This window comes from Chiloscyllium punctatum, chromosome 2, assembly GCF_047496795.1.
Source record: "Chiloscyllium punctatum isolate Juve2018m chromosome 2, sChiPun1.3, whole genome shotgun sequence".
NCBI classification, from domain to species: domain Eukaryota; kingdom Metazoa; phylum Chordata; class Chondrichthyes; order Orectolobiformes; family Hemiscylliidae; genus Chiloscyllium; species Chiloscyllium punctatum.
The window spans coordinates 78799741-78822165 of NC_092740.1; the positions used below are offsets into that span (position 1 = coordinate 78799741).

General features: G+C 40.6%; 1 protein-coding gene and 1 long non-coding RNA gene across 5 annotated transcripts in view; one reads left to right on the top strand and one right to left on the bottom strand.

The window, feature by feature from the left end:
• The window catches only part of LOC140485967 (zinc finger protein 474-like), a 36914-nt gene extending 34392 nt beyond the window's left edge, over nt 1-2522 (top strand). The window contains exon 4 of the mRNA XM_072584410.1: nt 2380-2522. Within this exon, the coding sequence (XP_072440511.1) occupies nt 2380-2522 (143 nt within the window). The remainder of the gene's footprint in view (nt 1-2379) is intronic.
• The window catches only part of LOC140485970 (uncharacterized), a 60276-nt gene that overhangs the window by 16951 nt on the left and 20900 nt on the right, over nt 1-22425 (bottom strand). Inside the window, exons 2-4 of one of the 4 annotated variants that reach the window (XR_011962486.1) lie at nt 11333-11607; nt 11146-11211; nt 3289-4211 (exon numbers count right to left, since the gene is read on the bottom strand). This is a non-coding gene — a long non-coding RNA (uncharacterized lncRNA). Of the gene's footprint in view, nt 1-3288; nt 4381-11140; nt 11212-11332; nt 11608-22425 lie in introns of those variants that run through there. The other 3 variants (XR_011962485.1, XR_011962489.1, XR_011962487.1) reach the window with 3 other exon arrangements.

A 22425-nucleotide genomic window follows, 5' to 3' on the forward strand; every position in this document is an offset into this window, starting at 1 on the left:
AACCTATGCCCTTTAGTCCTGGACTCCCCACCTCAGGAAAAAGACTTTGTCTATTTACCCTATCCATGCCCCTCATGATTTTATAAACCTCTATTATGTCAGCCCTCAGCCTCTGACACTCCAGGGAAAACAGCCCCAGCCTGTTCAGCCTCTCCCTGTAGCTCAAATCCTCCAATCCTGGCAACATCCTTGTAAATCTTTTCTGAACCCTTTCAAGTTTCACAACATTCTTCCAATAGTAGGAGATCAGAATTGCACGCAATATTCCAAAAGTGGCCTAACCAGCCACAACATGACCACCCAACTCCTGTACTCAATGATCTGACCAATAAAGCATACCAAACGCCTTCTTCACCATCCTGTGTACCTGCGACTCTACTTTCAAGGATCTATGAACCTGCACTCCAAGATCTCTTTGTTCAGCAACATTCTCAAGGACCTTACCATAAGTGTAGAAGTCCTGCCATGATTGGCTTTCCCTAAATGCAGCACCTTGTATTTATGTAAATTAAACTCCATTTGCCACTCCTCAGCCCATTGGTCTATCTAATCAAGATTCTGTTGTAATCTGAGGTAGCCTTCTTCACTTCCACTACACCTCCAATTTTGGTGTCATCTGCAAACTTACTGACTATACCTCCTATGTTCATATCTACTACAGTGCATTTTGTAGATGGTACAATAGTACAGCCATTCTAATTGTGAATTGAACATATTGCATACTTTTGTTACTACTTATAATATTGTCTTTTTTTTGTAATACAGAATTTTTGAGAGTCCTGGGAGTTTGCTCTATTCCCATATCGAGGAATGAATTGTTTGGCTATTCTCACTAGGCTGCATAATGTGAGATCTTTTAGTTCACTGATATATTAGGATGCATATTTGTTGCTGACAACACAGAAGAAAATGTTTCCACATCTATTCTGTTTTCAAAACATTTTGTGATCTCGTAGTTATTGTGCTTGTCTAATACAACAGAGATTGTGAGTTTGAGTCCCACCTTAGAAAATTGTAAAAATAAATTTCATAGGTCTGGAAATTTCTGGACAAGGTTATCAAAGAACATACTGGTTCACTTATGCTCTTTCATAAGGAGAAATGCCATTCTTACCAAATGAGGACTCCAATCCTATAGTATGTGATTGACTCATCAGGACGAGCAATGTAAATCACATCCTAAGAACAGATTAAAGTGATTCATCTTTGCTGTCTTTATTTATGTGCAGGGGCAGGCATCAAGTTACGCCACCTGCTACTGTCTGATGCATAGATAATACGAAGCATCTTTCCGTAAAATAAGTTAGCAAACTAACTCATGATGACAAATTAAAAGGAATCAAATGCTATTAAGAAGACCAGTAGATGTGACCTCACTGCTAAACAACATAGAGACCTGTAGTGAGCTGAACTATTTGCAAACATAGCAGGTCATTTTTCCAATGCTCTGGGCAACCTTTATGATTCAGCAACCAAACACAATTTAATTGGCCGTTTATTTTGATGCTGTTGTGAGGCATGTTTGTAAATGTGCTCCCAAATTTGCCTACAGTGATTATATTTCAAAAGTACCAGATGAATCAAAGCTCTTTTCTCTTTACTTTCAGAATGAATATTAAAGGCTGCTAGATTGGAAATGGCTGTATCTATTATTGCAGACAAGCGCACTGCAGATCTTCACTGATCTCATTGGACTACATGGAGAAAGTGAGGACTGCAGATGCTGGAGATCAGAGTCGAGAGTGTGGTGCTGGAAAAGTAAAACAGGTCAGGCAGCATCCAAGGAGTAGGAGAATCAATGTTTTGGGCATAAGCCCTTCATCAGGATTCCTGCTGCTAGAATGCTACCTGACCTACTGTGCTTTTCCAGCAACACATTCTTGACGTTGGACTACATGATCTAGTTCTCTTCAGAACATTGTATGTACCCTGATCCAGGTCAAGGCCCATTAGCTTTTGGCTGGGAAGGAAAGTGCACAGATAAATGGTTAGACATGTTGTATGTATGGGAGGGTGCCCATTTCTACAGATGTTTGCAGATGTTGCTAACAGCAGGCAAGTCAGGCTGCCTTTCCAGCATTACAAGGCTTTCAGCCTGCAGTGGACTCAGGCAAATACTTATTAGCCTTGGCAAAAGAGCTTCTTAGGTTGCAAAAGCCCCATATCATGAATAAATTTCATTAGCAAAAGTTGCAAATGAAGCTAATAAGGTAGTAGGTAACAGCACAAATACAAAAGCATTTTATTTCAAATTGAGTCATTCAAATGATTTTGCTAAAGATGTTCATTCATTATTTGGATATTTTTTGGATCTATTGCCCCCAAAGCACTCTTTATGAATACAATAAAAGTTTCAACTCCTTTCCCTCAATTTTCCAGGTAAAGGTGCATATGATATAGATGCTTTAAATGAGGCAGCTTGGAGAAGTTCCCAAGATCAACTGGTACCTTGTGAGATCTGTGGGCGAACCTTCCTCCCAGACAGATTGATTGTCCACCAGCGTTCATGTAAACCAAAGTGACCAAACTGATTAACAAAGCTAAACTGTTGTGGATTAAGGTGTGACTGTAAAGAATAATTTATTGATTCCATGAAAACTAAAATAATACAACAAAACTTTAAAAAAAATGTTTGTGGCATTTTTGTGCAACTTCCTGCTGTAAATATACTGAAATAAAACAAATTTGAAATTAAATTCACTACACATGTGTTATTGCTTCAAGATTAGGATGGACATTACACTGCTGTTCCAACATACATCTGCCAAGTCTTCACCCATCCAAATAAAAACCATTGTGATGTTTAGGGTAAAGATTTCCTATACTGGGAGGTTTATGCATTGTGATCTTTCAGTTAAAGTGGTCAGAACATGTATGCTGTTGCAGGTTAAATAACTCCAAAGCATAAATGCATATCTTACACAAAGGGTTCTTATAGAATCATATAATTTTATGGTACTAGAAGGAGGCCATTTGACCCATCATATACCAGCTCCCAAAAGAGCTAACCAGCTAGTCCCATTCTTAAGCCCTATCGCCACATCCCTCTAAATTCATCCCTCAAATATATATATTCAGCTCAAATCCCAACAATCCTCTGATTAATGAAATTTCTCCTCATCTCACTCCCACCTCTCTATTGACAATGTTGAAATTGTGACTTAAGTTGCTGACATACCAACTGGTGGAAACAGAATATTCTTTTTTTATCTGATAAAATTTTGAACACCTCAAAAAGGCCATCTTTTGATCTTCTCTGTTCCAAGGAGAATAAGCCCAATTTCTCTAATTTTTCCTTGTATCTAGAATTCCACATTCCTGGTACCAAATACAGTACATCTCCTTCTCCTGCCCTTTCCAATGACTTCAAATGTCTCCAGAGCATCTGTATGTAACCCCTTTTTTTCATCTGTGACATTACTTGTGTACTTAGCAGACAGATGTTCGAGTTAATTATCTTAAAATTAAAGAAAACTATATTAGAATGTTCATTATGATCAATTCCATTACTCTCTGAATGATCTTTCTAAATTGTGATTGTTTAGAAATTTAAATTAAGATCATAAGTTAGCAAAGCAAATGCTACAGTTGTATCTGTGTTCTGATTTATTTTTAACTGTATCCATGGTTTATAAAATAAAGTGGTGTAAAACCTATTTCATGTTTGCCAAATGGGAGATAATTTTAAATATATTATTCACTTGGTGGATGAGATGGAATTTGTACAGGAGGTCTCCCAAATATCTGCTGTAACTTTGGGGGAAGATCAGTGAAAATCCAAAGGAATGACATAAATGGTCAATTATGCCATTTCACCAAGGTTTTCACTAAGGATCCAGTCCAAGATCAGAAGAAGCCCCACAAATACTCCAAAGCATTGTATTGCTAACCATCATGTAAATTTTGTTTTTCTAATTTTTCATGTCTTCCTCTTCTAAGAGGGATAATTATTGAAGTTATTTTGGTGAAACTGTCAGTGTTGATCCACTACTCATCTGAAATTGAAAGCAACTTCTGGACATCACACATTTGCCAATAAGGGAATGTCCTGCACACATCAGAAATATAGCTTTACACATGCACCCGCACCAATATCTTACACTTTTTCTCGTCCTGCTATACTTCAAATCCCCACAAGATCTCCCCTAAAAGCCCAGGTCTTACCTGTCTCCAGTTGTCATGATCTTGTTCCTCCAGCATGAATGCAGTGCCTGCAAAACCAACCCATGAGTTCTAGGCTCTGTTTGGGTCTTTTAGAATTGCCAGCAAGTTGGATTTGGTGGCAACTTTCAAGGGTATAATTTCGTGTTTATGAGAGGTGGAGGTCTGTCTCTCAGTCTGTTTAGTCCACTTGCAGGGTGTTACTACACTTTTACACACCTGTGAGCAAGGATTTAAAAGTTGGCCTCTTCAGGATCAACTTTCCTTCCAATCATCCCTGTGAAATGCTACCCTTTATCTTTTTCATATATTTTTCCATATATTTTTCCCATCATTTATTTCACTATATGTAAGTACTAAAAATTTAAAATGAAATGATTCAGTGGTTTTTATTTCCTGGTTTACTGTTTGTGAGAATACTTCAGTGTGTTTAGTTGCCTTTTTCGTTTGATAACATTACTGCTGTTGTATATCTGGATATCACTTGGACTTGATGCGAAGTGCAAACTGACTTTGAGAAAAAATTCTATGGCACAGAGGTTGCTAGTTCTTCATGGCTAGCCTTTTTAAGGTCAGCAGTGAGCACAATTGCTTTGTTACCAACTATAAAACTCTTCTTGCAAAGAAATACAAACTTCAGCCTACCCTGAACAGTTTTTAAAATTGTGCTCAAATAACTTGACCAGCAGATTATTGAAAATTTAATTTATTGTAAGCTAAATCCATTTTACTCGACATAATATAGTGCTCAATTGATATGGAGTTAGTGGAAAATTTATGCTAACTTTTACAATTATAAAAATTTGCAATAATAATAATCAATTTTTGCACAGAATTAATTAAGTAGAATATGTAAACAATGGGAAACATACTGTCCTTTGTGCAATGAACTCTTGAAATGTTGCTATAAAGTGATATCATTTTTCCTGAGTGGAATCCCTATGTTGTGGAAGCAGGCCATTTGGCTCATCAAGTCTACACTGACCCTCCAAAGAGCATCCCACATAGATCCAACCCCCTACTCTATTCCTGTAACTGCATTTCCCATAGTCGATCAATCTAACCTGCACATCATTGGACCATGGGAGGAGACTGGAGCAGCTGGAAGAAACCCATGCGGACACGTGGAGTTTTACCTTTTTTTATTTTGAATTGAATGATTAATGGCATATTAAGTCATCCATGAATGTTGTGATTGCTTTGCAGTTTATGTGTTAATATGTTTGATAAAGAAAATGTACAGAACATTCAAACATTGGTACCCTTAATTATCAGTTTTCTATTAACCTAAAATTGGTGAATTGAGCAGGGTATTTTTCCAGTTGTCAAGTGACCTCTTGTACCTATTCCAAAGTGGAAGAACTAGATTTCATAAGTAGGTGCCAAAATCGTTTCCGCATTTTATAAATAAATTCAAGGAAAATATGTGTAAACTGGAGGAATTCTTTCCCTGAAGTTAGCCGTTGGATATAAGGCCATTCATGGTGTCTCAGTGGTGAGCACTGCTGCCTTACAGTGCTAGGGACCTGAGTTTGATTCCACCCTCAGGCAACTGTCTGTGTGGAATTTGCACATTCTTCCCTGTCTGTGTGAGTTAACTCCGGGTGTTCTGATTTCCTCCCACAGTCCAAAAATGCGCAAGTTAGGTGGGTTAGCCATGTGAAATGAAGAATTATAGGAATAGGGAGGGACTGTCTTTGAAGAGTTGGTGTGGACTTGATGGGCTGAATGGCCTGCTTCCACACTGTAGGGATTCTATGTTTATTTGACCATAAACAATAACCTAATCAAGTCCAATCCTGAACTCACGCAACATCCATGAGCATGTAATTCTCAGCAGGGTGCAATCAGAAGTTAAATTTTGACATTTCCTTCCAACAGTAAACTGATAATAATGAGTCAGCAGCCCATTCTACACTTCATTGTTTACGAATGAGGAGTTTTCTGGATTTGCTTAATGTTGGCATGGTTGCACTTCACATTTTATTTAACAGAGCTTCAGGCCAGTTCAGAATGCATTAATAGTGGATGTTTATGCCAGACTAAGGGTATTCTTTACTGAAGCTGAATCCAATTGGTTTGCTGGTTACTAGCCAACAATTTGCCAGATCCATTGATTTATTTTCACACAACATGGTGGGTTTATAAGTGCACCCTCTGAATTAATAATCAAGTACGATAGCTACTATAGTACCATACTAGTGCAGCGAGTTGTTAGTGTGGCCATCACCAGTTGTCTTTTCATTCACTTATTTGTATTAATCTTACTCTACAATTTATTGCATCAATGAAGTTTTGTAATAAATGGTTACCTAAAAACAATTCTAATGTAAATATATCACAGCAGATTTGATCAATTTGGTTTCAGTTTAGATTGAAAATAAATACTTTTTTCGTTCTGACCTGTCAAGATAAAATTTGTTTTCTTGAATGAAACTATTAACAAATCCAACCTGCCTAAATCTGTGTGTAACATTTTTGTCATTAGGCATTTCTGTACAGAGGTCAAAACTTTAGTGTTCCAGTTCTGTTTTCTATTTAAAGCCTCAAGTCATCCTGCATACAATTGCACGCTGAAACCTCAGAATGCTGTGTATCTTGAAGCTTTGACCCAAATGTTTTTAATTTTCTTGTTTTTAGTCAATTTTTTTACAGTTATAAAATCATGTTTAAAAATAAGTTTTTACATAGCCTGTTCTTAAAGTAGTTCTATTTTCTCTTGTGGTTAAAGTGGTTAAGTGTTCCCTTGAGTTTCTAATGCTGGGAGTCATTTAGTTAGTTTGTCATGACACTGTTTCTTCCTAGTAAACTTGCATCAGATTTGACAACTACTTGCTGCAGTATTTGTGTCCTTTCCCCATGTCAAATATTTGACACAAGCACTTTGACATTTTCCAATTTGTGGAGGTTAACTTATTTAAGGCTGTGATCCTAATTGCCAGTATACATTTCAATGTTTCAAAATAAAGAGTTATACATTTATTGGATAAGGGGTTTTCTTTCTCACAAAGGGTCGTGAAACTTTGGAATAATATTCCTCAAAAGGCAGTGAAAGGAGAGTCCTTGAATATTTTTAAGACTAGAGGGTGAAAGGTTATCAGGGGTTATCAAGCTGGAATGCAGAGTAATCCAATCATCCATGATCTTATTCAATGGCATTGCAAGTCTAATGGACATAGTGGCCTAATCATGTTCCTAATTTGTATGAAATTGTTGGGGGCAAGCCCGGGTCCTGCCTTGGTTGGCTTACTCCACTCTAACCTTTGGGACAACAGCCCTTTGATTCTGAGGTGGTAATTCTATCCATCTCCAAGAGGTGAGTCCTAGTTCATAGAGCTACAAGCCAATCGGACATGAACACTCATGTTTCAACCTTGTCACGTTTGGCATAAATGGTCAAATTCAGACAAATCAGGACATCCCTGGATGGGATATATGTTGGTCCTGTAATTTGGAGTCCATTTTGTGTATGTGGATCCGTTATGCGATAAGGGGAGGAGTTCAAGGATTTTGGCACAGCCATACTGAATGAACGATGAAATATTTCCAAGTCAGTATGGTGGGTGGTTTGGAAGGTCAGGAGTGTCTGAAGACTCTCCACTTCTTCTTTTAAAAGAGCCCTGAACTGTGTCCAACCATACCACCTTCCTTTACTTGGTGGAACATATTTTCATTTTTAACAATTTTTCCTTAAACTGTCTCACCTTCTCCAAATCAAAGGTGTGGCTTTGAGTATTCATCATAATTCCTGCCACCTCCAGCAGGATGCCACCACCAAACACATCTTCCCCTCCCCTCAACTGTCAGCATTCCCCAAGGACTGTTTCCTCTGTGACACCCTGGTCCCCTCCTCCATCATTCTCAAGACAGTTAACTCCCCCATGGCACCTTCACATGCAATCACAGAAGGTGTAACACTTGCCCATTCACCTCCTCCTTTCTTACCATCCAAGGTCCCAAACATACCTTCCAGGTGAAGCAGCATTTTACTTGCACTTCTTTCAATTGAGTCTATTGCATCCACTGTTCACAGTGTGGTCTCCTTTACATTACAGAATTGTTATGGCATTGAAGGAGATCATTCAGCCCATCATGCCTGCAGCAGTTCTATTTTCCAATGGCAATATCCTGTCTTTACCCCATATACTTTCAGACCTTTTCTATCCAAATAATGATTGAATGTCATCTTGAATACCTCAACTGAACGTGTTGCCACCATATTTCCAGGAAATGTATTCCATATCCTAACTATTCACTGTATGAAAAAGTACTTTCTCACATCACCCTGGCTTCAATTGTACATCATTTTAAATTTATGCCCTCTTATTCTTTTTTCTTTTGCAAACAGAAACAACTTCTCCCTTACTACTTTACCAGGCCACTCATCATTTTGAAAACATCACCCAACTTCTTCAAACTACACTCATAATTGAGGTTTTCCATTCCTGGAATCATACTTGCAAATCATTTCTGTGCTCTCTTAAATACATTCACACCTATCCCACAATGTGGTGCCCACAACAGTACACAATATCTAGCTGAGGTCTAGCAAGTGTCTTGTACAAATTCAACATCATCGCCTGCTCTTGTATTCATGCTCTTATCAATAAAGCCAAGAACAATGTATGCTTAACTATTGTCTCCACCCGTCCTGCCATCTTCAATGATCTGTGCACATTGGTTATTCCAAAAGTAGATTGGGAGACCACTTTGTGGAGAACTTCTGCTCTGTCCATATGAATTACCCAAATCTTTCAGATGCTTGCCATTTCATTAAATTACCTTGTGCCCATGTTGACATTGTTGGCCTGCTATTGTGTTCCAATGAAGCTGTGTGCAATATAAGAATCTTACAGTCTCTAGGACACAATATTGAGTTCCATAACTTCAGAGTATGACATCTGTACTTCTTTTTCTTTGCATCTCCCAACTTCCACAGGTCATTTCTTACTTGGTCTTGTTAATTTTGGTCTTAGTAGTGTGGACCTATTTTCTCCTTTTCACAACTAACATTTACTGAGGAACCTCGAATATCTGAATACCAATTATCTGAAAATTGGATTATCCAAAGGAGATCTCCAGGTCAGGATGGAAACATTACATCAAAGACATGTTTCCAACAGTGATCGCATCTTTTGTTTACAGTGATTAAACAGACACCGTCTCCAAATGACTATCAGCCTGCCCTCTCTCTCTCCCCACATTTTGCCTGGAGTTCTACACAGGGGGTGTACCCTAAACCTCCCTTCCCAACATAATCTCTCTAACATTGTCCTGTACAATGCAGAGGTGGAACCTGCAAAAAGTTGCAGTAAAAAGTTGTGTGTGTGCCTGTAGCTGCGTGTGTGTGCTATTTGGAGATATACCCCACAAAGGCAACAGCAGCAGCAGTCTTGTGGTTGGAGTACAGTCTGGCAGCACCAGAGAGGGGGTAGGTGTGTGTGGTGATGGACAGGGGCGGCGGGGGTGGGGGCAGTGTTGCATGGGGTTTGGGGCGGGGCGCAGTGTTGGGGGGCAGAAGGTGGAGTTGCACAGGGTTTGGGGGTGGAGGACAATGTTGGGGGGCGGAGTTGCACAGGGTTTGGGGTGGGGTGGAGTTGCACAGGGTTTGGGGTGTTGGGATGTGGGACGCGGTGTTGGGGGATGGGGGCGGATTCGCACAGTTTGGGACGGGGACAGTGTTGCACAGGATTTGGGGGCATGGGAGGTGCTGGGGGCAGGGATGGTGTTGGGGAGCGGGGGGGGGGGCGGAGTTGCATGGGGTTTGTGGTTGAGGAGAGGAACTGCACAGTGTTTAGAGGCAGGGGAGGTTTTGGGGGCGGGGAGGTGTTGGGATTAGGGGCGGTGTTGCACAAGAGTTGGGGGGTGGGGGGAGGTGTTGGGAAGCAGGGGCAAAGTTGCACAGGATTTGGGGGTGGGGGGTGGTGTTGCACAGGGTTTGGGGGTGGGGGTGGTGTTGGGGTGTGGGTTGCACGGTGTTTGGGGCGGGGCCTCGTGCGCTGTGCTGCTGCAGTTTCCTGAACGTGGAGCAGACTCAAGTCCCAGAGGAAAGCCATTTAAATCGATTAACTGAAGAATCGATTATCCGACTGAAATAGTGCCCGTCCATCACGTTCGGATAATCGTGGTTCCCCTGTACACCTGTTTTACGTATCTAACTCTCCTTTATCACCATTATAATTTGCTTTGTCTTTTGTTCTGAGCACCCTCATACTTCCACTTCTTCTTTGGATTACTAGCATTGGGCAGCTTGGTGATTTATGTGGTTAGCGATGCTGCCGATCAGCGCCAGGGAGTCAGGTTTGATTCCAGCTCAGGTGACTATCTATCTGAAGTTTGCATGTACTCCACATGCCTACATGGGTTTCTGCTAGGTGCTCCAGTTTCATCCCACCGTCCAACGATGTGCAGGCTATGTGGACTGGCCATGCTAAATTGTCCATAGTCAAAATTAGAGTGGTGCTGGAAAAGCACAGCAGGTCAGGCGGCATCAGAGGAGCAGGAAAATCTATGTTTTGGGCAAAAGCCCTTCATCAGGAATCATCAGGGATAGGCGAGGTGGATTAGCCATAGGAAATACAGGGTAACGGGATTGCGGTGGGGAGCTGGGTCTGGGTAGGATGCTTTTTGGAGGGTCGGTGCAGACGTATGGACTGAATGACCTTTTCCATACTGGAGGGATTCTACGATTCTGTAAAAAGAAGCATTTTCCAGCCACTTTTAGTTCTGAAGAAATGTCATATTGGACTCTAAACTGTAATTCTTTCTTTCAGATGCTTTGACACCTATTGAGTTTCTCCAGCACTTTATTTATTTCATTTTTTTATTTCATGTTTTTATTTCATCTTCTTTTGTGCTCGGTATGACTCCTAACAACAGAATTTTTTCCCAGGATTCCCATTGATTCCTGTTCTACGAGGATTTCTTGCTATCACACACAATCTAATGTGATCTTAATGGAAAGGACAGTGACTCTCACCTCACCTCTGATATTCAGCTCTTTTGTCCATATTTGATCAAGATTGTAATGACATCAGGAACTGAGTGGACCTGGCAGAACACAAAAATGAGTGTCAGTAAGCAGGTTATTGTAAAACAAATGTTGTTTACTAGTACTTTACTAATGATTGAGAGTTGACCGAAGTGGAGTAATTGGCTGGGTTGGATTTACCTTGCTTTACAGACATAACTAGGCAATCTTCCATGTTGTCGGGTAGATGCCAGTGTTGTATATGTCCTGGAACACCTTGGCTAGGTGTGCAGAAAGTTTTGGAACACATTTATTTTGGTATCTACCAAATCACTTTAATGTTCCTATTTACTAGGAGAAAGTGAGGACTGCAGATAGTGGAGAGTCCGAGTCGGAAAGTGTGGCGCTGGAAAAGCACAGAAGGTCAGACAGCATCCGAGGAGCAGCAGAGTTGACGTTCTGTTTACTGTTTGCCTCTGTGAATTATAGGAATACAGATAAAAAACAACAATTGTCTGTTTAGCATCAAAATGATGTCTCACACTTCGAAAATAGAACAGCCTTTGATATTGATTAATATTCATATCGAACATTTTTAAAGACACAATAATTGAAGAGATAATCTTAAATATATAAAAATATAATAAATACAGGGGAGAATGGGCCAGGCAGCCTCTCAAGCCTGTCCTGCCATACCATAACGTCACGGTTGATCTGCCCCAAGTCACAACTCCTCTTTCCGACAGCTCCTCATAGCCTTCAAGTCCTCTATATTTCACAAATGCATTTACCTTCTCTTCAAATACTTTCAGTCATATAGCCTCCACAACCCTCTGGGTAGAGCATTCCAAACATTCGCTACCCTCTGAGAGAAAAAAATTCTTTTGCATCTCATTTTGAAATGAGTTTCCCGTTATTCTCTCAATGTGTTCTCTAGTTTGAGATTATCCCTCTAGTGGAAACATCTTCTCAAACGTTACCCTGTCAAGTCTCCTCAGAATGCTACAGTAAGATCACCCCTTATTCTTTTAAACTCTAATCATTAAAGTTTTAACCTGTTTGGCCTACATTACAACATTGCAGTCAATAAAATATTTTGAAGTATAGTCAAAGTGTTTTGAGATGTGTGGTGCTTGTAAAAAGCACTGTATAAATGCAAGACTTTCTTTTTAGTATAGTGCAATAAACTATATACATTTTAATTTCTGAAGACAATCAAACAGTCATTCATTTTCTCACAATATAATTTAAATTTAAAAATAAAGGAATTGAATTAATTATCTGGTACTACTATAATCATCAGCTTATTGGCATTTGCACCAGTTGTGACAATATTTATAGGTAGCTCTTGTATAAAGTGTATTTTGGCAGCACGATTTGGCTACAACGTCGCTGTAGAATTAGGGAATGGTATTTTCGAGAATGCTTACCTCTGTGCGCAAAAGCGCAATCCCAGCAGCAATCATTTTGCATACTTCGTTCTGCACATGCACCAATGTCAGCTGCTGTCAGAGCATGTGAGAGATACAGTACTATACATTGAGCAGCTTCATCTCAAAAATTAAACTCATGAAAGCTCATTGCTGTTCCCATGAGAAAAGAATATTCTTGTATAATTCCTGTATGAGCCCTGCACAATTCCTGCAAGACTGTATTACCCTTATGCATATACTTTACTTTTCTAATTTGTTCTTGCACCTGCACATCACACAATCGAAACCAACCCCCAAGAAACAGTCAGAAGATGATCAACCACAGCCATCCACTTTGCAACCACAATTGAACCTGAAGGTGGTGATGATAATGACATTCTGTCCCTGCATTAACGATATTTTTTCAACCTAATTTATTTTTGCTTCTTTAATAAGTATGATGTAAACCTTTATTCAGGTTGTGCTATACTTTGTGTTAGGCCTTTGGGTAATTTTTGAGCAATCATGAGTGTTATTTTTTCTGGTCTGCCCCTAACCCCACTTTTCCCACAGGCCCCAGTAATTTTATTAAGCAATTTTCTATTAAGTGAGATTTCACTGGAATACAACTACAGCGTTATATTTTTAGAGAAAGTCATAACTTGACTTCTGGCTAGGAATGAATATTTGTTCTCAGCACAAGTAAAAATACTACTGAATGTTCAAAAGATTATTTTGTTTAATTATACTTTTACAATAAGGGTGAGCAATTTATTGGGTAGTTTCTGTTGAATAGTTAAAAACTAGTTAATCTTTTGTGCCACTGCTACACTTCTAGTTATTAATATTAGTCTTCAAAGTATGGCTGTGAAAGCACAATTCAAAACAAAATATTTTGTATAGTAATTAAATACATTGGGATATATTTTCCTGAGTCTTAAATCTAACATCATAGAGATCTGCCTTAAAATGTATGAATGTAGGTAAAAATCTAAAGAGGATTCATAGTTATCCACCCAGTCACAGGAAGGAACAGAAAATGAAGTATGCCAAAAGATTTGCAGTTCAGGCTTATGAAAGTACTGGTTTTTCACTAGTCGTGAAAAATTGTGCCACTTTCAGATGGGAAAGTGTAACTAACCAGGATTGCAAGTAGCTTTAGAATTATTGTGCTCAACGTGCATTAAATCCTTAAATCCAATCAATTTGGTCCAGCAGTCAGCAAAGCCATTATACTGTGTTTGCCATATCACATGTGCTCTCTCGGAAGGCAGGTCCTTGTTTGCTGATGCTTCCTGAGCTGGTTCCTTAGAGGTTTTCATCAGCAGTGTTTTGTCATTGCCTTCAATGTTTGATAGGATGAGGAGGCCCAAACTCAGGCTACCTAAGTCAAAATGAGAATCAAATTTATGTTTTTGGTATTTATCCAAACCAAATGCTAGCTATGTAGCCAAGTGAGCTAACTTACATGGTATCAAGCACTATGTTAGCCAACATTCCATTAACAGTTAACTGAAAATCTGGGCAGGGATTTAGAGTCACAAAAGAGGTGAGCATGGAGGTGTGGTGGTGCTGTATTTCAAGTCACCGGATGTGTACGGTTTTGCTGGCACCATCCTATTCCAACGCTATTTTCCTGGGATTCGGATGTGGTTGGCAAGCCTGCCTATGTGTAAACGGTGGGACAGGGACTGTGCCAGCAATCTAGAGTTGACCTTGCAGAGGCAAACTGCTGGGACTTTTCCAGATTCTAGAAATTGTGGAAAGGTACAATGTATCCACTATGTTTGCAGACACTTCTTTTATTACCAACAAATGCATAGATAGCTACTCTATTCTTTTGTTAAGTATTCATGAAAGTTCTTAACATCTATTTATTTACTATTTCTTAATAGTTTACTCACATATTTTAATGTATTTATCTTTTGATGGTGTCTAAAATTTTTCCAATATTCTGGCTCACCACTAATTTTCAAGACATTTTACACCTTTCAATTTGATACTATCCTTAATTTCCTTAGTTAGGCATGGCTGGTTCATTCGTCACATAGACTCTGCCTTTGTTGAATGAGTATATCTTGTTGAAATTTATGAAATATTTCTTTAAATATGTTATTACTTAGCCTTCTTACTTTTAAACTTATTTTCCCATTCCACTTTAGCAAATGCTGCTTTCCTACCTTTGTAACAGCCTTGATTTAATTTTAACATACCAGTTCAGATAGACATTTCACAACCTCAAAGTGAATGTGAAATTTCTCTCATGCTTTGATCACTCTGACATAGAGAATCCTTTATTTTTAGATAATTAATTAATTTTGACTGATGACACATTCCCAGCTTTAAATCAGCCATCCCTTGGTGGATGCCACAATGGATTAGTGGTGCTGGAGTGCCACAATGTATTGTTCTAAGAAAGAGTCCGAAATCCATTCTAGAAATTCATCCTTGAGACCACCAATTTGGTTTGTTTGAATGCTGTGAAAACAAAATCACTCAGACTTTTTCACCATCCTTATAGCCTCCAATTATTTATTATATTCTGTACTGCAGTGTAGCCACTATTCGGAGGCTTATACTTGCTTCTCCCAGTGATTTTTCTCCTGGGGTTTCTTATCTCTACTTATTTCTATTTTATTTCATGATCTTCATTCTGACCACTGTACTAATCTCATCCTTTATTAACAGAACTACCCCACATAGGATTCCTTTCTTTCTAGACTTTATAAGTGTCAAATGCCTTTAATATTCAGATTCCAGCATTGATATGGAGATGCCGGTGTTGGACTGGGGTGTACAAAGTTAAAATTCACACAACACCAGGTTATAGTCCAACAGGTTCAATTGGAAGCACGAGCTTTTGGAGTGCCGGTCCTTCATCAGGTCGTTTCCTTTCACAATCCTGTTGTGTGCTATTCCTTTGCACACTCTCTTTAATTTGCGAAAGCTTTTCATTACCAGAACCCTCAGCATCATTGTTTAGTTTAAACACCCTCTCTACAACCTCAGTTATTCATTTTCTTTAGGAAACTGATCTAGGCTCATACAAATAAAGTCAGTCCCAACAGGACAACCCCTACTTTCCCCAGTACTGATGAAAATGCCCCTACGAATTGAAATCTATTTCTGCCATACCAATCTTTCAGCCATGCATTCAACTCTATGATTTTTTTTTGCCCTCTGTCAATTTGCTCTCGGCTCAGGAATAATCTAGAGATTATTACCTTTGTGGTTCTGCTTTATATTTTTGCCCCATAGTTCCCAGCAGACCCTCTTTCTTAGTCCTATTTATTTTGTTGGTACCCACATGGACCACAATATCTGAATCCTTTCCCTTTTACTCCAAGTACCTCACAAGCGCTCAGGAGATGTCCTTAATCCTGGGCATGGAATGTAGCCTCTTGGATGCTAGGAAAAATATTTAATTCCCTGAACTATACTCTTCCCCAATACTCCAACATGCCTTTTAATTCTCTCTCTTGGAGCCAACCCCGAACCAATCTGTGCAAACACTTAGCAATGGGAGAAGGTTACAATTGCAATGGTTGTCCATCTGATATCAATGGCTTTCAGGTGGTTCTGAATATCTATGCTCCAGGTTAATTTCAGGGCTGCTTGATTATGTGTGTGCTATCTATTAACGAACAACACAACGCTGCATCAAGGCAGTGACAGATACGTCCTCAGAAGGGCCAGCCAATACATCAAGTTTAAAACTGATGTGGACACTTAAGCAAAGTACAGATCAGCCTTCAATAACCAGAGGGGATTTCAATCCCTCAAGGTATAATAGTCTATGACCATAGGTGTGTTCAATAGCATGGAAGCAGACACAACATTTACATTGTCCAGCACTTCCCTGCACCTGCACAGTTACAAGGGTGAATTCTCATTGACGTAGGATATCCACTGGATAGGCAATGGTTAGGAAGCTGAGGAGTGAGGCAGAGAAGTACTGTGACACCAAAGGGATCATCAACTCGCTCAAGATGAGACTTAGGAGCGTGGACTACTTGAAAAGCATACTTCAACATGCTGTAGTAAGGATCTCTATGATTGTATTGCTGCACTTTGGATGACCTATCATTTTAGAGGAGAGGTACCAGCTTCCAAAAACAAAGTGAAACTTGAGGATTCCTCAGAGAAGGAGGACATTGAAGACGCCAAAGACTTACAGCATCTTGACCGATGTGAGGGACCACAAGAGAATGCCAAGATCTCTGTGCAAGGGCAACTTGGATGGGCCTTTAATCTCGTTCATTTCTCACCTTTGAGAATTGTGTCCAGTTTTGGGAACCATACTAAGAACGTAAAGACATTAAGGAGGGGGCAGGAAAGATTAAACAATTGGTTTTCAGATATGAGGCATTTTTAGTTAATCAGAAAAATTAGAGAAATTGGAACTGTTCTTCTTAGAGAAGAAAAGATTGAGAAGAGATAGAGGTGTTCAAGATTTTTATGTGTCTGGATAGAATAGGTAAAGATATTGCAAGTGGTGCAAGTTTGACAATCGAATATCATAAATTTAAGTGAATTAGAGTAAGAGAAATATTTATCACACAGCAAGTCATTACAGTCTGGAATAAAGTGTCTGAGTGTTGTGGAGGCAGGGTCAGTTGAGGCTTTCAAGAAAGATTGGATTACTATCTGAAAAAGGAAAAATTGCAGGGCTATGGAGTAAAGGCAGGGAGTGGCACAAGGTGAATTTCTCATTCAGAGAATCAGCACAGACATAGCAAGTTAATGGGCCTTCATCTCTATTGTAACCATCCTATTTGCTACATGTCATGCACAGAAGTTAGAATGAAATTTGGAAATGCAGCAGGGGGTGGGGGGTGTGGTGGGGGAATAGTAAAAGATTTCATAAAGACATAGGGAGACTAATGAAATGTACCAGCACATGGCAGATAAAATTTAATGCAGAGAAGTGTGAAGTGATAAATTTTGCTTGGAAGAATGAGGAACCAAATAGCACAATTTTAAAGATTATTCAAGATCAGACAGGCCACAGACTCAGGTATACACAAACATTTTGAGGTGGATGTACAAGTTGGGAAGTTTGCTAAAAAGCAACTTCAAACCTTGAAATAACGTTTTGTACTTCCAAATTCAGGTCATTAACAGATATTTAAAAAGTAGTGCATCTAATATGAATCGAGAGGGTGCGATCATAAGATATTTGAGATCGATGGGTGGTGATTTGAGTGATGGTGGAGGGTTGTTTTTTGGAGTGGAGACTTATGACCAGAGGTGTTCCACAGGGATTGGAGCTGGGTCCATTTTTGTTTGTCATTTATAGAAATGATTTAGATGAGAATACAGTGGACAGAGAAGAAGGTTATCTAAGATTACAAAGAGATCTTGATCAGTTGGGTCAATGGGCTGAAGCGTGGCAAATGGAGTTTAATTTGGATGAATGTGAGATGTCACATTTTGGTAAAACAAACAAAGACAAGACTTATACAATTAAAAGTAGGGTCTTGGGAAGTGCTCTAGAACAGAGAGACCTAGGGATTCAGATACATAATTCTTTGAAGTTTGCATCACATATAGCTAAGGTGGTTAAGAAGGGATTTAGCATACTTGCCTTTATTGCTCAGACCTTTGAATATAGGAACTGGGACATTATGTTGAGGATGTACAGGACATTGGTGAGGCCTCTTCTGGAGTACTGTGTCCAGTTGTGGTTGCCCTTAGGGAAATATATGGTTAAGCTGGAGAGGGTTCAGAAGAGATTTATCAGAATGCTTCTGGGAATGGAAGGCTCGAGTTATAAAAAGAGGTTAGACAGGGTGTGACTTTTTTCACTGGAGCGTAGGAGGTGGAGAAGTGACCTTTTAGTGAGTGGAATAGATAAGGTGAAGGGTCCTTGGTGATGGTGGCGAGGAGGGTGGAGAAGGTGGGATTTCAAGCATGGGGGGCATATTTTTAAGGTGAGAGGAGAATGGTTTTAAAAAAAGACTTGAGGGGCATTTTATTTTTACACAGACAGTGGTTCATGTATGGAATGAACTTCCAGAGGAATTGCAGGATGCGGGTACAGTTACAACATTTGAAAAACATTTAGACAAGTGCATGAATAAGAAATGTTTGGAGGGATATGGGCCAAGCAGGCAGGTGGGACTAGTTTAGTTTGGGATTATGGTCAGCATTGACTGGTTGGACCGAAAGATCGAAAAGTGTGGCACTGGAAAAGCACAGCAGGTCAGTCAGCATCTGAGGAGCAGGAGAGTCAATGTTTTGGGCATGACCCCTTCATCAGGTTTGTGGGGGCTGAGAGAGAAATAGGAGGTTAGAACTGGGGCCAGGAAGAAAGTAGCTTGGAAGGCAATAGATAGATGCAGGTGAGGGGTTATTCTGATAGATTGGTGGGGAGGGTGGAATGGACAGGTGGGAAGGAAGATGGACAGGTAGGACAGTCAAAAGGGCCATGCCCTCCACCTCCTCCATGACTTTAATTTTGCTGCCCTCCTCCAACACCTCATCTTCACCATGTACATCCAATCCTTACACATGTCCATCTGCCATGGCGAAGGCCTTCAAGCTCTCCATTTCTTCTTCTGCCTCTGACCCTACCAGTACTCCTCCACTGACACACTCATTTGAATGGTGGAACTTGTCCTCACCCTCAACAACCTTTCCTTCGAATCCTCCCACTTCGCTCAGACCAAGGGTGTAACCATGGGCACCTGCATGGGCACCTGCATGGCCCCAGCTATGCCTGCCTCTTCATAGGTTATGTGGAACAGTCCTTCTTCTTCTGCAGTTATACTGGTACCATCCCCTACCTCATCCTCCACTACAATGATGACTGAATCAGCGCCACCTCATGCTCCCACGAGCAGTTGAATAGTTCATCAACTTTACCAACAATCTTCCAACCTGACCTTAAGTTCATCTGGACCATCTCAGCCCCCTCCTTCCCCTTCTTGAACATTTCCATCTCTGGCAATCGACTCAACATGGACATCTATTTCAAACCCACTGATTCCCACAGCTACTTGGACTAACCTCCTCCCACCCCCGCTTCTGTAAAAAGATGATCCTTTACTTCCACTGCCTCTGCCTCTGCTGTATCTGCACCCAGGAGAAGCAATTCCACTCGAGAACATCCCAGATGGCCTGCTATTTCAAGGACCACAACCTCTCCTCCTGTGTGATCTACAATACCCTCCAGCGCATCTCCTCCATTACCCGCACCTCTGCCCTTGATCCCCATCCCTACAACTGCAACAAGGATAGAAACCCCCTCCAGTCCTCACCTTCCACCCCAATAATCTCTGGACACAGCACATTATCCGCCACCATTTCCACCACCTACAGTCAGACCCCACCATCAGAGATATATTTCCATCCCCACCCCATCTCCATTCTGCAGAGACCATTCCCTCCACGACTCCCTTGTGAGGTCCACACCAATCCCCCCCCAAACCCACCTTCCACACCTGGCACCTTCCCTTGCTGCTGCAAGAGGTGTAAAACCTGCGTTCACACCTCCGTCCAAGGTGCCCAAAGCATCCTTCCACATTCTGCAGAGAGCTTCCCCGACATCCAAACACCTCAGCTCCTGTGTCCGTTGCTTTCGATGTGGTCTCCTCTACAACTTGTGCAACTTGTGGAGCGTTTCAGAGAACATCTCTGCTACACGTGCACCAAACAACCCCACTGCCCTGTGGCCAAACACTTCAACTCCCCTTCCCATGGCACGAAGGACATGCAAGACCTTAATCACCAAATCCAAGTGACCCAATGACTGGGGGAAGAATGCCTTATCTTCTGCCTTGGGAGCCTTCAATGACATGGCATCAACATCGACTTCCCCACTTCATCCCCAATCCAACCCTCCAACTCGGCACCACTCTCTTGACCTGTCCTACCTGTCTATCTTCCTTCCCACCTATCCTCTCCACCCTCCTCACCAACCTATCACAATCACCCCCCACCTGCATCTACCTATCACTTTCCTGGGTACTTTCCACCCTGCCCCACCCTTCCACTCCTATTTATCCCTCCGCCCTCTTCCCCACCACATTCCTGATGAAAGGCATATGCTCAGAACTTTGACTCTCCTGCTCCTCAGATGCTGCCTGACTTGCTGTGCTTTTCCAGTGTCACACTTTTCGACTCTGACTCTCCAGCATCTGCAGTCAACACTTTCTCCTGGTTGGACCAAAGGGTCTGTTTCCATGCTGTATGGCTCTATGACTCTATCTGGAGTGTCAAAGAGCATTTGGAGGAAGCTGGGGAAATATGGTGGCTGGGTATTGATTTGGATATTGAAGTGATGGATTTGTGTGGAGTCAATGATCACAGGATTGGTGATGATGTAGCCTGTCCATGAAGAAGGTGAAGGTTGTTGCACCAGTTTTTCTAGGTTACCTGGAGGAAACACTCCTAATCCTCCTGAATGAAAGAAATAGCACGTAAATGCATGAACTAGATTGATCCAGCACTTCATGTTTCCTTCATGAATCCACAGAAACCTGGCTGACTGTGTTAAAAAGCAGAAATACTAAAAATAGAAGCATACAGTCTGCATAAAATATTTCAATAACTGAACTGCCTTCTGTGAATGGATTAGTTGCCAACCCCTTGTCCTACCACAATTAAAACTGGAATTCAACTTTGTTTAGGTTCCTGTTTCAGATTTTTTGTTTTAACCTGACTCAAGTTCATTTTTTCTGGGGAATTTCAGATTTTCTCACATGGTGAGTTTCCAAAGTATCTATGATCTTGTTGGGAGGTATTAAACAGAGGAAGGGAATGAGCATCAGAAAGCAAGATACCCCAGGTACCCAGCATACATCCCAAGGTTCAGGATTGCAATAGCAGAGGCCTGATACGGTGTGATTGGATGAGGGACATTTATATATTTTTTAGTTCAATGAATGACAGGATTTACATGCATCTGGAAAGGGTAGAACTGTTGGGGATATTTAACATAGCTTTGTGGGTGGGAAATTGTGTCTCACTAACTTGATTGAGTTTTTTGAAGAAGTGACAAAAAGGATTAATGAAGGCAGAACATTGTCTATATGGACTTCAGCAAGGCCTTCAACAAGGTTCCACATGGTAGACCGGTTAGCAAGGTTAGATCACATGGAATACTGGGGAGCTAGACAATTGGATACAAAATTGGCTTGAAGGTAAGAGACAGAGGGTGGTAGTGGAGGGCTCTGACCGGCAGTGTGCTGCAAGAATCGATGCAGGGTCCACTGCTTTACATCATTGATATGAATGATTTGGATGTGAATTTAGGAGGTATGGTTAGTAAGTTTGCAGATGACACTAAAGTAGGTGATGCAGTGCAAAGTGAAAGAGGTTATCTCAGAGTCAATGGAATCTTGAACAGATGGGCCAATGTGCTGAGGAGTTTCAATTTAGATAAATGTGAGATGTGCACTTTGGTAAGGCAAATCAGGGTAAGATTCATACAATTAATGGTTGGGCTTTGGGGAGTGTTGCCAAATAAAGAGACCTAGAAGTGTAGGTGAATAGTTCCATAGAAGTGGAGTTGCAGGTAGTCAGGGTGGTGAAGAAGGCATTTGGCATGTTTGCTTCTTTGGTCATTTCTTTGAGTATAGGAATAGGATGTCATGTTGTGACTGTACATAACATAGGTAAGGCCACTTTTAGAATATTGCATTCAATTGTGGTCTCCCTGCTATAGGAAAGATGTTATTAAACTTGAGAGAGGGTTCAGAAAAGATTTACAAGGCTATTGCCAGAGGTTAGCTACAGAGGCTAAATAGGCTGGGGCTTTTTTCCCTGGAGTATCAGAGGCTGAAAGGTGACCTTAGAGAGGTTTATAAAATCATGAAGGACACAGATAAGGTGAGTAGCGAAGGTCTTTTTTTTCCAGGGTAGAGGAAACAAAAACTA